This window comes from Furipterus horrens, unplaced genomic scaffold, assembly GCF_987537825.1.
Source record: "Furipterus horrens unplaced genomic scaffold, mFurHor1.1.pri manual_scaffold_17, whole genome shotgun sequence".
Taxonomy (NCBI): Eukaryota; Metazoa; Chordata; class Mammalia; order Chiroptera; family Furipteridae; genus Furipterus; species Furipterus horrens.
The window spans coordinates 80,475,082-80,491,175 of NW_028327187.1; the positions used below are offsets into that span (position 1 = coordinate 80,475,082).

Consider the following 16,094-nt stretch of genomic DNA (forward strand, 5'->3'; position numbering starts at 1 on the left):
TGGAGTCCAAGGGACAGGATTATGATCATCTGTGTGTTTTCCAGCCTGAGGTTGTGAGTGACTGAGGGAAGCTGTGTGTGTGGTTGATTGTGAAGGTTTAGTTTGCCTGGAGAGCCTGTCACAGGGACTGGGGTGGGGTTGCAGGGCTGGGGCCCCTCTGAGCAGCCTTGGTGCAGAGCATATGTTCCAGAGGGGTAGTCAGCTGGGTAGTAGGATCCCAGGCAGGCAAGACAGTACACATACTTTTTGGTCCCTGAGGGCATGTCCAGGGCCTGTTAACCCTGCCCCCAGCCACTCTGCCTCATATTTTGGCCCCTGTCCTTCCTTCCTTCCTTCTTTCCTTGGTTTTGAGGTCAGGGACCAGGTATGGGGTTGGAACACCTGCTGGACCTCTGGCTCCTCTTCTTACGGAACTCAAACTCATCCACGGTCCACACAGCCCCCTTTTCGCTCTCCACTCGCACGAAGCACTTGTGCAGGCTCAGGTTGTGGCGGATGGCATTCTGTGCAAGGAGGACCAGCTGGTCAGGTCGGGGGTCGGGGGAATGGCTGGGCAGTGCGGGCAGTCGTCCTCTGAGGCCATCAGTCCCCACCAAACACCAACCTCCTGCCCCTTCCCATCTTGTTTGCAAGCCCAGGCCCAGGCCTTTCTAGCTTGGCACCGTAGTGGCTCTGAGGCTATCCCAGCCCTGCTACCTCTGGAAGCACTAACCTTCCAGGTGGCAGGGTGGTTTCTGAAGAAGGCGAACATTCGTGTAAACCAGTGATAGATCTCGTTGAGTGTCCGCTGCTTCTCAGGAGCCTCCAGGATGGCCTGGAAGTTAGGGGGTGTGGGGATAAGGGGCGATGCTCCCCCCAAATTGGGCTGAGAGGGGCAGTGGCCCACCCTCGGACATCTGACATGGTGTGGAATTGTGGGGGCAGGGGAAAGGAGGGAGGTGTGGGGGTGATAGATCAAACACAGGGTTACAAGTGGGGTAAAAGTGGGCTGGGATGGGGTTAGGTAAAGGATCAGGGCTGAGGTTGGAGCTGGGTCTGGCTCAGGGTTAGGGCTGGAGTTAGGTTAAAGATCTGGGGTGGAGTTGGAGTAGGGGTTCTCTGTAGGGTGAGGTTTCAACGTTTGGGAAGGTGAAGGGCTGGGAGTGCGGTCAAGCTAAGGATTTGAAAGGGGTAAAGAGCCAGGCAGAGCTAAAGGTCAGGGAAGGGGTTGGTTAGATTCAGGCTGGGGATGGCCTAGGACTATTCGAAGGGCATGTGACAGGATGACGTGTGGCATTAGGTAAGGTGTCAGAGACGAGTCTAGTTATTTAGTTATATTACAGGTCAGGGATGGGGTTAGGTTCAGAGCCAAGAATGAGGTTAGTTGTGAAGTTGAGGTTAGTTGTGAGGTTGAGGTTAGTTGTGTATAGTTGTTAAAGGACAGGGCTGGGGTTAGGTGTGGAGTGAGGCTAAGGGTCAGGGAATTTGATCTGTTTGGATTTAGGAATGCAGTTTTGGGGCAGTGATTATAACTTCAATGAGGTTAGGGGTCAGGATGGAGCCAGGCAGAGGACTGTGGCATGGAATAGGAGAATAGGAGTTAAGTTAAGGTTCAGATTTGGCCTTAGGTGAGCCTAGGATGAAGGTCCAGGTGGTGCTCTGGTGAAGGTTCTGGGAAGGCACTGGGAGATTCAGATGAAGGAGTTGGGATGGGGCAAGGTTAAGGGTTAAACAGGTTTTACAAGGAAAATGTTAGTGATGGGGTCTAGCTGGGGGATGTGTTGACATACCGGGGCACATAGGGGCTGGAGGAATTAGGGTAATACCTGGAAAGGGTTTAGGGTAAGGGGCAGAAATCAGGTTAGTTTTTGGGTGATTTTATAGGTCTGGAAGGTGGTTAACATGGGGTTGAGGTGGACATCAGGAAAAGAGTGGGTCTGGGGCACATCTGAGGCATGGGTTTCTTCATGCAGGAGCCCTCACGGGGGGTGCTTAGAGGGATGCCAGCCGCTTGGGAGCCAGGTCCCTACCCCCATCCTTTCTCTTCCTTCTCCTTGGCCGCTGCTTACCCAGCGGATGAGGGTGGCATAGGTGAACGGGGGCCGCATGTTGTGGAACTTGAAGTAGTCCATGTTGTGGAAGAACTCTGTCCCGGGGGGAGAAGAGTCAGGCCCCATTTGAACCTCCCCACTCCCTCTCCTATGCTCCACTGTTTCCATGATCACAGCTACTGTTTGCTGATATAACTTGTATCACCTACTCTTTGTACTACTCCCACCAAAATGGAGCTTATTCTCCCTGGGGTTTAAAAGAAGGGAAGTAACTTGGAGACCAAAAAGGATGTAACTGGTTAAGTGGCAGAACTAGGATAACACACAAGGGCCCTGAACCCTGTTAAACCCACAACCCAGGCCTCTTGCGTAGTAGGGGCTTGGTGAACTTGGACGAATCGCCCCACTATCCCTTGGCTGAGGGGAGAGGAAGAGTCCCTGGAAATTACATAGATAGTTCCTTCCCTTCTCCCTTCTGATGACCAAATGGAATAGCTGAAGTCCCAATCCCCAGGATAGTGTGTGAGCCCCAATCACCAGGGAAGACAGGGCTAGACATCTGAGACCATAATGGGAGCTTGCAAGTTGCAGAAACCCTGAGAGGAAGCTTTTGCAAGCAGATGTGTTTCCCTAAAGGACAGGTGGTGGTGGTAGGGAAAAGCATGTGGCATTCCCCCTGCCCCAGTTGCAAGCCAGTCTGGGGATTAGGGGTTCAGGGACACCATGCAGGGCATAGACCATCCTTACCTGGGAATGTGTTATGTCCATGGCTGCCCCAGAGGTGCCTCCGCACAGCAAAGAGGCCATTGGGGCCCTCCTGGGGGCCAGGCCAGGCTGGAATGGTGGTGCCTGGGGTGCCAGTAGCTACAACACAGCAGGAGCCCTTATCAGATGACACCTGGGGGAGGGGCCAGGAGGGAGAGAGGCTGGTGACCCAGAGGCTGAAATTTTCCACTTTAATTTTAAATAATTAAGTGTTTTTAAAAGCAAGGACACCCTCTCCTCAACACTAGTCTGATGCGTGTTCCCATGAAGCAGCGTGAGCCATATTTTTCAGAGTGTTGTGTGGACACTAGTGTGTGTAGCTCACCAGTGCTGGGGCCATTGGCTGGGGTTGGATCCAGCTCCTCTACTACCCAACCTTGGGAAAGTCACTTAAGTCTGTCTGGCCTTAATGTAACCTTATCTGTGGGTTAGGGATGATAGCACTGCCTACATTACAGTGGCATCATGAGGACTGAATAAGTTCACACCAGCAAAGTGATCAGAAGCAGTCAGTACCTGTCACCCAGGGACCCCTTGTGAGCATGTGACCTGTACAGCCACACAAGGCTCTGCATTTGAATGCTCTGCAGTTTCCATCTTGAAATTTGAGCCTGCATTTGCATTTTTCCCTGGGCCCAGTCAATTACTTAGTCCTGTCAGTGACACACGGTTTGTGCTTTTGTTTTGAAAAGAAGATTATGACTTTTCAGAGGTTAGGGTCAGAGGGTTTGTAAGTGGAAGGGGGTAGATTCTTAAGTCTGGGCATGTTTGGAGCTGGGAATGGGTCCAGAGATCCCAGGGCCTGGGTGTAAGGATAGGTCCCCTGCACCCTTCAGGGCACCTACCCTGCCCCCTTTCCCCAGTATTCTGTGCTGACATCAGACCTGGGGTGGCTTACCATGGATGGAGCCTTGGTCACAGCCATCTTCCCAGCCAGGTGTGCTTGCATAGCACCCAGCTTCTCCTTCTCCAGTACCAGCTATGAGGATGGGTACAAAGTGAGGTCTCAACATGGCCTTTTCCCACCATGTCTTTGCCCAGGCTATGGTCTTCCCTGGGTGTTCCCTTCCCCCTTCTTTTCTTTATGCTAGCTCCCATTCTGGGTGAGCTTGGCTCTTGGCAGAGTGGACATACGGTTTACCCACCGTCCCCCCCACCATTACCCTCTGTTCCATGTCACCTGCTGCTCCAGAGACTGCACCACCTCCTTCTGGAGGAGACACTGCGCCCTGCCCTTCTCATCCAGGAGATGGTCTGCCTGGCAGTGCCTAGGGAGGGGTAAGATTCCATGCAGGTGGACCTGGCTTATTGGCTCAATGTTCTGAGTGGGGAGGGCTCAGACCCTCTGGGAGGTGTCTCAGCCTCCCACCCCTCTACCTCAGTCTCCCTCTCACACCCCTCATTCCTTCAACACATGCTACTTGGCATCTCCTTTGTGCCAGACCTGAACTGGCCACTTGAGCCTAGCCTGGGTGTTAGAAATGATGTTGGAAGGGTGACAAGCTGGCAGCAGTCAGGTAGGTGAGAGCAGGAAAGGCATTCCAGGTAGACGGAAGGGCTGGTAGTGAAGAGGACAGGTTGCCACTGATAGTTGGGTAGGGTTGGAGGAGGTGTGTGTATGTGTGTTGTATCTGTGTGTGATGAGGCTAAAGAGAGGCAGCAACAGCCATTTTGAGGAGCTGGGACTTGGGATCGATAAAATCGGGCTGGTGTGTTGGCATGAGGAGTCGCAAGGTGAAGCAGTTAGGAGTGCAAATTCTGGAGGCTGGCTGCCTGTGTTCAAATCCCAGTTTTGTTACTTAGGAATTGCGTGATCTTGATCAAGACTCTTAACCTCTTTGGCCTCAGTTTCTTTTTCTGTAAAATGGAGGTAAATAATAATGCACACTATTAAGCCCCATATACAAATGAGAAAACCAAGTCCCAGAGAAGCTAAGTAACTTGCCCAAAGTCTTACAACTAGTGAGGGACAGAGCCTGGATTTGAATTCTCAGTCTCAGCTTTGCCTCTTTTATCTTACTACCTATCAGGATGGGGCCTGAGCTGAGACCTCCTTCCCCCAAATGGGGACTCTCCTGAACTGGAATGGGCCTGGGTCACTCACTTGAGGAAGTCCTCTGGCTCCTCGAAGACCTTCTCACATCCAGGCCACTTGCACACACCATTTGCCAGCAGTGAGTAGGAGCCCTGGGGCATGGTTGAAAGGGTACTGGGGGGACAGAGGGTGTCAGGGGAAGGAATGGCAAGGCAAGGGTCCTTCCCAGCCCTGCCCACTCACCTGTCTTTCCTGGGTGCACTGGGGCTTGGGAAGGTGCAGAGCAGTGCTGGTTCCCTGGACACCCACTCCAGGCTGGCCATGTTGATCCCTGTGGGTGAGGGCATGCACCTCTGTAGACTACCGGCTGGGTTCTGAAGCTTGGCCTACAAGGTGTCTCCTTTTGAGCTACCCACCCTCATAAGCCTCTGGTGTCCCTGACGTCCAAGGTTTCTGGTGGAGCAAGTCAAAGATTGCCCTTCGCAAGAGCTGACATTTTGACTAACTCTGCAGAGATCTGTGGTTCTGTGATTTTGACGTTATGCATCTTGTGAGCCTGACATTTTTTGGAGGTTGGAGTTTCCAAGATGATGAAACCTGACACCTGACACCTGAGGGCTATGGCTTAGCAGCCTACACTGTTCACATTCAAGGACTTGGGAGCACTAGGATTCTGTGGAGTTGTGGGGTGTGTATTACCAGGTGGCAGGCCAGGTCGGGCCTTGAGAGAGAAGATCCCAGTGGCAGCTGTGGGTGGTGGGAGGCTGATCATAGCTGGACTGTCCAGTGGGCGCATCTGCAGCACGGGGGTCCGGGCGTGGGAATCCACTGTTGAGAGCTAGAGGCACATACGGGCTGTTGTTCAGCCTGCCCCCCTCCCCAGTTCCCCCACCAACTCCTCATCCCTTGCCCAGTCAGGGTCAATACCTGGTGCATGAAGTGTGGCCTGTCCTGGAGAAGTGCCTGCAAGTGGGGTGAAGGACCCAGTCGGGCTCCAGAGGGTGCCACCATGACGAGGGGCACTGAGGGCAGCTGGGGGAAGAAGGCAGGCAGGAGGGATGCCATCTTCATCCTCACTGTCCTTTGTGGTAAATTCATATGCTCCTCACCACAACCCCACATGGTAGGTAATACGACCATCCCCTTTATACATATGTAGAAACTCAGGCTTGGGGAGACTGAGTGATGTTCTCAAGATCAACAAATTAATAAGTGGCAGAGCTAGCCTCAACTCTGTCATCCTACCTCCTTGCCTCCAGCCCTCTCCTCTGTCACATGGGGATAGGGACACATGGCCATGTCTGTGGGACCATGATAGGGTCTCCTCTCCTGAGACAGGGATTGGGAGTTTGGGGAGAGCCTCGAATCTCTGAGACCTGCTAAGTGGGGACTTTCTTGGCCCTGTGACATCTGCATAAGTCACAGACTTGCCTGAGACCCAGAAAACCACTTCCTGTGCCCCAGCCGGGCCCCCCGCCCAGTGCCAAAGAAAAGGTCGGCACCTGTAAGCCCAGGTACTCCACCCTGCTAGCTCCATCCTGGGCCCTGGGCCTCACCTGCAGCTGTGATGGTGGCATGGGATTCAAGCAGGAGGAGGAGGCATGTGCCCCACCTCGGAGGTCCCGGCCCTGGAAGGTTGCCCCCGGGCCCTTGGCCCCCAGCAGGTCTGAGGCCTTGGGTGCAGCCCTCCAGCTGGGCGAGGCTCCTAGTGGTGGGCTAAGCACCAAGGAAGGGGCCAAGGGCTTGGTTGGCTTGGGGTTGGGCATTGGGTCCGTGTCCAAGGTCAGGCTGAGGAGACATGGGGGGAAGGAGTTATACATGTGCTGAGGGATGTGTAAAATACTCAACCACCTTAACCATGTGGACACCCCGTCTGGTCAGAGCAGGCATCAACTGGGACATGTCCCGAAGAGCCCCACAACTGGTCCTCAGCTCTGATTATGTGTGCATGCATGTACACACACATACATTGTTGTCAGGAACATAGGTGTGTGTCTGCATACATACCCCAAGGCACATGGCCTGCCTGTGCATGCTGGCACAGCCCTGGTGGGGATGTGTCCTCCAGAGTGGGGTTGGGGGTTTGCGGTGGTTTGTGGGGCCTCAGCCAGGGTAGTTCTCAGCTTCTTCCCCCACCACTTGAGGCCTGTCTTGAGGCCTTAGCCCTCCGGTTCTCCCTGTACCTGGCATAGGCTACACAACCTTTGCTTAACCCATTGGGGCTAGTCTGTGATTTTCTCCTGGGAGTATTATTTTACCCCAGTGACTTGGGCATATTTGGGAGTGGCAGGGGGCATAGACTCAAAAGATCCCTATGGCTGCTGTGAGAGGGACAGATTCTAGGAAGTCGAGGGCAGAAGCAGGGGACTAATGAGGACGCTACTGCAACAGACTAGGTAAGTGATGACAGTGGCACAGACTAGGACAGTAGCAGTGGAGATGGTGAGAAGTGGGTGGATTCTGAACATGTTTGGAAGGTGCGATCAGGAGAATTTTCTGGTAGCTTGGACCTGGAAGTGACAGAGGGAGGGTCAAGGTGACTTCTGGGTACTAGTCTGAGCAGCTGGAGGGACAGAGCTGATGTGACCTGAGATGGGGGAGATGAGGGATGATGATTGAGGTGAGAATGGACATGAAGAGTCTGGCATTAGGCAAATGAGTAGAAATGCTGAGTGGGCACATGAGTACAGGAGTCTGGAGCTCAGGCAGGGGCAGAGTCTGGTCATCTCTGGGCTCTGCCCTGCACAGAACTGGCATGGAGGGTGCCAGAGAGGAGAAGAGACTGGCTTGCTTGAGGTGAGGCCTGTAGAAGCTCCTTGACTCAGCCCCAACCGGAATTTACCCCCAGCCTGCCTCCAAGCCTTTGCTCATGCTGTTTGGCTTGCCTGAAATGCCCACTCTTCCTCCTCTTCCCCTATCCAAGGTCAATCCAGAAAGAACTCCATAATGGCTCCAGAACACTGTACTCCTCAGTGGGCAGGGCCTTGGTTTCTCAGAGTCCTGTAATCCTAGCCTGAGAGGAAGTCAGAGCTGGCAGGGATTGCCTAGTCCAACCTCCATTTTATCGAAGGGGACATACCGGTGAAGCATTCCACAGTCTCATGGTGACTTGAGAGCTCCATTTCTTTTTCCAGAAAGGGTGTTCATGTGTGCACATTACACAGGTCCTCTGCTGTTGGGCTGTGTGTGTGTCCCCCCCGCCCCACGCTACAGCACAAAGTTGGGCACACTGCTGCCAAGAACAGTCCAAGGGAGTACAAGAAGGGTTCTGGGGGAGAAGTTGCTCCTTCCGTTCTTTGCTGTCAGCCCATGGGGGGTTGTCAGAGCTGTGGTGCTGAGGGAGATGGGGGTGAAAATCCAGATATTCAACCTTTAGTCTCCCCTGGGGGTTAGAACAATACTGTGTGAGAAATAGGAGCCTGGGTCTGTGGAGGCTCAAAACAAGGGCCCGAGAGAACGTCAGTGATCATGAGGAGGTAAGTGAAGGGATGAGTGAATGAATGAAAGTGGAGATTAGGGTGATGCTTCTAGACGCCAAGGAATGCCAAAAATTGTCAGCAAACCATGAGAAGCTAGGAGGGAGGCACGAACACTTTCTTCCTCACAGCCCTGGAAGGAGCCAACCCTGTCATCAACTTGATCTAGGACTTCAGGCCTCCAGAACTGATACAACAAATTTCTATTGTTTAAGTCACCCAGTTTGTGGTATGTTGTTACAGAAGCCAGACCAAACTAGTACCAATTTTGGTGAGTGAGTGGTTGTTTCCCACTACTCTGGCTTGGTCTACACAGCTGACCTATGGTCACTTCTGAAGCTTCCAGGACACTTGGCCAGAGTTTATAAGAAATCTCCTACCCATACACATCTGGAATGGCCTGGCTCAGGGAAGCAGAGATACATTCTCAGAAAGGGGACATGGGTATGGCCTGACTGGTGGTGGGGTACTGGAGGGCCGGGCTGGGCAGCCAGCTTCCTGCACTGTCTGTTGGGGCGTCCCTTTCTGACTATTTCTCAGAAGACGCATGGAGGATGTTTCTGGGACATAGATTGTGTTTTCATATCGGGGTCTGCATCTGGGCCCTGTTGTCAGAGCCTCTGACTTCCCCACATTTTTCCGCCATTGACGTCATGGCGGCCGGATGCGCTGGGCTTCATCGGCACTGAGGAGGAAGACAAAGGGGTAGATACCCCACCCCACAGGTTTCGTTCCGAGAATTGGCTAGCCCATCCTGCAGCTGGCTTGGCCCAGGTGGGGTGAAGTGGGTGCTGACGGATGTGGTGAGTGACGTCCATCTGGCCACCATGACAAGCCCCAGGCCCTGCAGGCCTGGTCTTTCTCAGGGAAGAATAGGCCCAAGATTTGATGCTTGGGGAATGCCATGCAGATCCCACAGGTACTGGGACCCTCGGGGTCTTCAAATGGTACTATGCTAGAACCTCAGAATCATAGAACATCATTTCTTAGATTCAAAGGATTCCAGAATCTCAAACCCACAGACTCTCTGGGATGCATAGGTCCAACTTCTCAGTATGTGAAGGCCAATGTCCTTGGTATTCAAACTCACTGGAACTCTCTGAAGGACAGAAACTCAGTACTTCATCGAGTCTCCTGCCTACCAGGCCTAGAACTGCGGTAAACCTTCCCTCAACCTTCTTCCTAAGTTCTGTGAAGGCAGGAGGGTCAAAATTACCCCCTCTGCTTCTCCCAGCCTGGGGGCAACCTCTGCAACTAACCAGCTACAACTCTCCTCAGGATCATATGTAAGTTGGGACAAGAACAGTACCCATCTTCCAAAGTTAATGCACATGAAATGCTTAGCAAAATGTCAGTGATCAGTGAATGGACACTGCAGGGCCTCTATCTCCCTGTCCATTCTGGGACAATGTTCCCAGGCTCACAGCTACTCTGCCAGAGATGGGGAGGAAAAACAGGGGAGGTTGAGGCTAGCACACCTTTGGTGAGGGCCTCATGGTGGGGAGCAGGAAAAGCGCTGGCCTTTGCCAGTAGAGATTCCACTACCAGGTTCTCTGGAAGGGCCCTGGGGTGGATGTTCCCAGGAACCAGTGTCAGCTATGGGGACATGGCTGAACTCTGTCCATAGCCAGACCCACTGACTGATGTCCTCCCAATAACACCACCCTTTGCCCACAAGGCCTCCTGACCCATAGGGCCCCAGGACCCCATACAGCCTAGCTCTTGGGAGGCTGAGCCCCACACTGTGATCGTGGATTCTCCTGCCTCAGTGAGGGTTCCACCTGTGAGGAGGCAGAATGGGGAATGCCAGCAGCTGGGGAGCAACCCAGGTCCTCTTGCCCTCCTCATGGATACTGAGAAGTAAACTGAGGCCTATACTTGGGGAGAGAGCCAGACACAAGGTCCCACTGACAGTCCTAAGATCTAAGCTTGGGTCTCAACTCTGCCATTGCATCTCTCTGAGGACCTGGGAGAGGCCCTCCCACCAATCTCTGGGCCTCAATTTTCTCCTCTTGTACACGGGGAAAGGGAAAGGTGTGGAGTAGGTGAGGGCCAAGACCCTTCCACTTTGTGTCAGGGTGAGTTGTTAATTGTCTGTAGGGCTTCAAGTCAACAACTGTCCCTCTATCCAGGGAACTGAGAGACAGGGATACATAGAGATACGTAGAGATGGCAAAAAAGAGACAGACATAAGAGTAAAAGAGATACAGAGATAGGTGGGAGAGACCTGAGGTAGGACAGAGATAGACAAAGAATAGAGACAAAGAGAATGAGAGAGACAGTGAGAGACATTGAGAAAAGGAGAGACAGTGTGTGTATGGGATTCCTGGGGAGGGGAGAGAGAGAGAGTCAGAGAGAGACAGAGAGAGACAGAGAAAAGAAAAGAAGAAGAAGAAGAAGGAGGAGGAGAAGGAGAAGAAGGAGAAGGAAGGAGGAGGAGGAGGAGAAGAAGGAAAAGAAGAAGAAGGAGAAGGAGAAGGCGGGGGAGGGGGAGAGAGAGAGATACCCGAAATAACAGTTGCTGGCCTTTGGCTGGAGGAACTGATGCTGCCTGAAATGATGAGGAAAAACAAAGGGCAAGATAGGGGCTACACCCATGGCTGGGTATGGTATGGTATGGTATGGTATGGTATGGTATGGTATGGTATTGATTGTATTGTATTGTATTGCATTGTATTACATTGTATTGCATTGCCTTGTATTATATTGCAAAGCAACAATCAGCAAAGCAGTAGTTCTGGCACAAGAGCAGACACTGAGGAACAGAACAGAATAGAAAGCTCAAACACAGACCCGCAGCTAGAGGGAATGGAATTTGTGAAGAATGTGGTATTTCAAACTGGGGGAAGTGTAGGATAGTTTAAAACATGTTTCTGGGATAATTAAGGGAAAAAATAATAAAGTTATTGAATGAAAAACCAGTCCATTTTCCCACTAATCCCTCCCTGCCCAGTTTGAAATGTCAGGAGCATCATATATTCTAAAATAAATTACAGATCAATTAAAAGATAAAAAATAATATCTAACATGGACTTTGGGTTTATTGTATGTCAGGCCTTATGTTAAGTACTTAACATGGTTAATAGATTTAATCCTCACAACCGTCTCTGAGGTAGGTACTATTATAGTATATATGAGGAAATGGAGGTACGGAGAATTTAAATGCCTGGTTAAAAATCACACAGATGGGTCGGGGTAAGGCTTGGTTTGTCCCAGACAGTCTTAACCTCTACAGTAAATGGAAAAAATGAAGCCATAAGAGACTCGAAGGTGGGAAAAGACTTTCTAAGCACAAAACCAGAAACAGTAACCACAGAAAAAAAGACTAACGTATTTGACTATATAAAAACATCACAAGTATCACAAAACACTGTGAATAAATAGAAAAAGCAAATATTTGCTATAAATGTATGAACTAATGTAAGGTTAATATCCTTTCTAAATGTGATAAATCAATAAGAGAAAAAAGATGAACACACTGTTAGGACTAAGGACACCAGACCCCCCCAAAAGCACAAATGGTCAATAAACAGTATAAGTAACTAAAGAATGTAAATTTCAACAATGTGGTAGTATTTTTTCTTACCTGTAATGTTGAGAAAAGATAAAAAAATGATAATACCCACCCAAGGTTAGCTTGAGCAAAGGAAGCATAAAACAGGACAACCTTTTGGAAGAACAATTTGCAGAGGGGGTCAGAAACCTTAAAAATGCATACACCCTTTGCCCCAGCAACTCCATTTTCAGGAATCCAAGGAACTAATCAAGAATGGTTATGGGAAAAGCTAGAAACAATTCAAATGTCCAAAGATGGGCATTTGGTGGAACCAATTATGGTTCATGCCAATGTGAGATCAGTTTGGACAGCCATGAAAGATCATATGTTGAAACAATTTTTCAGTGATCTACGAAAATGCTCCTACTTATTGAGTAAAGCAGGAACAAAAGTCAATAGCATAATTTTACTTTGGTTAAAAAAAATACTAACAGCTAACATTTAGTGACCAGTTGCTAAGCCTGCAGAGACGAGTTCACTCCAGCCTTGAACAGCCTGTTCTGTTCCTGGACATGGACTCTGGACAAACACACACACACACACACACACACACACACACACACGTGCGTGCGTGCATGTGCATGCGTGATCCTGGGACTAGGACCACACAGTTAAACCATGGTTGACAATAGCATGAAATGCCCCCCAGGAAGGTATCCTTTCATACAGTGCAAGGACAAGTTCAGTTAAGTCCTGAGCCTGACCTGATAGCTCACAGTCCATCTTTGATTGGAGCAAACAGAATCGATGATCATTCTTATCAAACTTAAGTGTCCTCATCAGCCTTACTCAATACACTATTGTTGAGCGCCAACTGTGTATAAAGTTCTGTGCTGTATACTGGGTGGGAAGGTAGGCGGAGGAAGGCAAGACAGGGAGCAGGAGAGATGGTAGGAGAAAGACTGCGGGAAGGAGATAGAACTCGGAGTTTGGTCAAGATGGAGGAAATAGGGAAAATGGTCAGAGCAGATAAAGACAGAAGGATGGAGATTCTGAGTGCTAGGAAAACAAACAGAAAGAGAGGGACAGAAAAACATGGAATGAGTGAAAGAGGGCAAATAGAGACAGAGGGATGGGAGATATCGAAAGAGATGAAGAGAGGTGAGAGACGTAGTTGAAATTTCCAGGTATACCCAGATAGTGTTTCAAGTCGTTTAAAACTCTGAAATTCATAACTGTTGGCTGTTGACATATTTAAAAAATCCTACCCATCAACCTATCAATTTGCTTATCTTTGCCTCCATCCAAGCATTAATTAATACTTTACCTATCGATTTTCTGGCATTTATCATTACTATTATTATTGTAAAAAAAGACCTTACCTGACCAGGACCACAGTAGCTGCATGCGTTTGGACTATACTGGAGGACCCCTGACCCTCCAGTGCCTACCTCATTGCCACCTCTTCCATCGGACCTGCATCTGGTGGGGGAGAGCAGGGACGCTCACCTTGGTGAAGTGGACTGACAGAAAAGGATCAGCCTGGCTTGTGGGAAACTGTCACATATCAAAAACAACTTTGCTTTTATACCGAGAAGAAAACCCACGGTGTGGAAGCCACAGACCTCTCTCTTCTAATAATCCAATTTTTTTCGATGACTGTGTGCGCTGATAATCACGGGGTGGGGGGGGTTCTCATAGTTTTCTCTCTCTCTCTTGCTCTGTTTCTCCTCTTCTTGATTATGAGACTTAAACGGAAATTTTGGTTTTTTTCTTTGCCCTTTAAGATTCATCTGAAAATATGATTTCTTCCCCTCACCACAGAGGTGAGAGGTATCAATGAGATAACAGGACTCATGAGAAACCACAGTTTTTAAACAAAAGTGTGTAGAGTTAGGAAAAAAAAAAAACAAGGGAAAAGAACTCGAATAAATCACAGGGGTGTCACAGGCATGCAGAGATGTTCCTCTGTGAATGAGAAGATATTTGAGGGTCTCTGGAAAAAGGAAGAGAGACACTGAAGCCCTATATGTGAATGGGAAACATCAGGGAAAGGGGATAAGGCTGGGTTTCCAGAGGCTTTGCCCTGCTCCAGGCCTCAGTTTCCCTTTAGGCAGAATTGATATGGTCATCACCAGTCTGAATGCCCACAGAGGGGGGAGCTCTGGACACTCTTGCAACCCATCTTTCAACAGAGGGTGAGGGGCATAGAAGTTGCTTCATGAAGGAAAAATCAGGGAGTCCTCCCCACCTCCTACAATGAACAGAATCAAAGATTCTGAGAATCACTGGCTTCCAGGATCCACTGAGCATCAGTGAGTGATGACAGGGAATAAAGTCTCATCTTATCATGTCTCAAAGACTGAGAGCTATGACCCAGAGGCCACCCTACAGGGAAGGTTCTGACCAAGATCCCAGTATTAGTGCATCCATCCTTACAGAGCCCAACCCTCACGTAGTCAGGGACACGTAGCCTGATGGTTCTGAGGCTCTCAGCTGTTGCAATTTTCTACTTCAAAAAAGTCCCAGTTTCCAAGGTTTTAGGATTCAAAATATCTGCTAACATCTCTGTAGCTGGGATTTATCTCAAATTCTCTAAATGCCAGACACAGTGCTGAACACTTCTCAGAAATGGTCACATTCAATCCTCACCAAAGCCTGCTGAGGTCCATCTTGTCATCATGGCCGTTATAAAGGTGGAGAAGACGCACAAAGTAGTCAAAAAACTCGTCCCAGATCACAGAGCTGGTGAGTAGAGGCCCTGCTTTCCTCAGTACCGGGCTTTGAAACGCCCAAGTTTCCTGAGCCCAACAGTCTCAGGTTTTAAAATGAAATGACAGGGAGGTTCTGAGATTCTTCTGGGGGGCTTGAAGGTTGTGCAGTTTTAAGGTTGTCCAAGAATTGGAGGCTGCATTTCCTCACCTCAGCGAGTACTCCTTCCAACCAATGCTCAAGAGGGGAGACCAGCATCCAGGGGCTTCTCCTGACAGGCCATGGCTGAAACTCGAAGTCCCCAGCTCCTGAGCACCCTGCATGGCCTGGGATTCTGTCAACCATTGTTTACTCCAACCCATCTGAATGAATGGTTTCAGGCCTGGGGAAGAGAAATTGGAAACAGCTTTTTATTCACATGCTACAAACCTAGTGTCCAAGATCCACCCCTTAACCCCTTTGCCTCCTTTCCTCCCCTCCCATCCCAAGCCCTCAAAAAAAGGAGCCTCTTTCCTCAACTCAGACTCACCTTTCTGGAAAAGCCCAGAGGGGGCCTGGTGGCCTGGTTCTGTGAAGAGAAGAAAAAAAAAAAAAAAGGTGAATAGAAAAAAAAAAAAAAAAAAAGACCTGAAAAAATCAGCCAACAATGACAATTAAAAAAACCCAACCCTTCCTACCATTAGTTCAAAACAAAACTTTTACTGGTTGAGGCTTCTGAGTTGGTGGGACGCATCTCCGACCCAAAGATGACCTGAGTGCCAGGCATCCAGAGTATGCACCAAAGTGGGATGAGGTTCTTAGGTTGAGACCTGCAGGGACCCTGTGTACAGCAGGGGCTTAACAGATGTGGCTTATAGTTGGGAGCAAGAGAGCAGGGAGGAGTGTGCTTGCCAAGAAGGAGTCATGGGAAGCTAACTTTAGAGATGTCCCCAAGGTTAATGACCCCTTGCTCCCTGTGGACTTGGGCCTGAACATTTCTTACACATGTTGTGTAACTATTAACCAGGCCAATTCTAGAAGCTGAGGTCTCGTACCCTGCCCCAGGTGCTGCCCCAACTGAGAGAAGGGGCTGGTTTTCTTTCTCAGGGTTAGAAGTATGGGATGAACCTCCCTTACGCTCTCTCAGACCATCTTCCCTTACTGTCAGAGAAGTGGCCAGAGAAATAGGAGGAAAACTGAGTGAGAGCAGTGGCCCGGAGTCCCAGGAGGCTACTTGAGTGGGCCTCAGGGTGGGGAGGTGTGATGCTGCTGCTGCTGTGAGCCAGGACCCTTGCAGACTGAGAGCTGGGGGGTCAGGTAGGCAGAGAGGGGCAGAGTTCACCACCTCTTCTTTGTACTGGACTACATCCTCTCATATGAAGGCTTCTGAGGGAGAGTGGGAAGGATAAATCCCCAGAGAAGGGGACCTATGACAAAGACCTGGAGGAAATAAGGGATGCAGCATCTGAGTAATTCCAGAGGAAACAGCCAGTGCAAAAGCCCCGAGGCGCGAGTATGCCTGATTTGCTCAAGGTCTACTAAGGAGGTCAATATGGTTAGTGTGAATGAGAGGAAGAGGGGTAGGAGGTGAGGTTAGAGAG

At 50.1% G+C, this 16,094-nt stretch overlaps 1 protein-coding gene across 2 annotated transcripts; it reads right to left on the reverse strand.

The window, feature by feature from the left end:
* Positions 1–323: 323 nt before the first annotated feature.
* Positions 324–15,372, reverse strand: FOXP3 (forkhead box P3). Of its 2 annotated transcripts, XM_090265367.1 has the most exons (12): positions 15,192–15,372; positions 15,044–15,082; positions 14,455–14,896; positions 6,387–6,618; positions 5,758–5,862; positions 5,530–5,668; positions 5,074–5,161; positions 4,900–5,004; positions 3,976–4,063; positions 3,694–3,774; positions 2,778–2,928; positions 1,857–2,125 (listed from the first exon to the last, which is right to left on the reverse strand). In XM_090265367.1, exons 3-12 carry the CDS (start codon positions 14,472–14,474, stop codon positions 1,959–1,961), a joined length of 1,176 nt encoding a protein of 391 aa, XP_090121493.1. In that variant the 5' UTR covers positions 14,475–14,896; positions 15,044–15,082; positions 15,192–15,372; the 3' UTR covers positions 1,857–1,958. The 2 variants fall into 2 exon arrangements, with proteins under 2 accessions (XP_090121491.1, XP_090121493.1); XM_090265365.1 differs by lacking the exons at positions 14,455–14,896; positions 15,044–15,082; positions 15,192–15,372 and adding exons at positions 324–503; positions 713–814 and having other exon boundaries at positions 2,049–2,125; positions 6,387–6,650.
* Between the last annotated feature and the right edge of the window lie 722 nt (positions 15,373–16,094).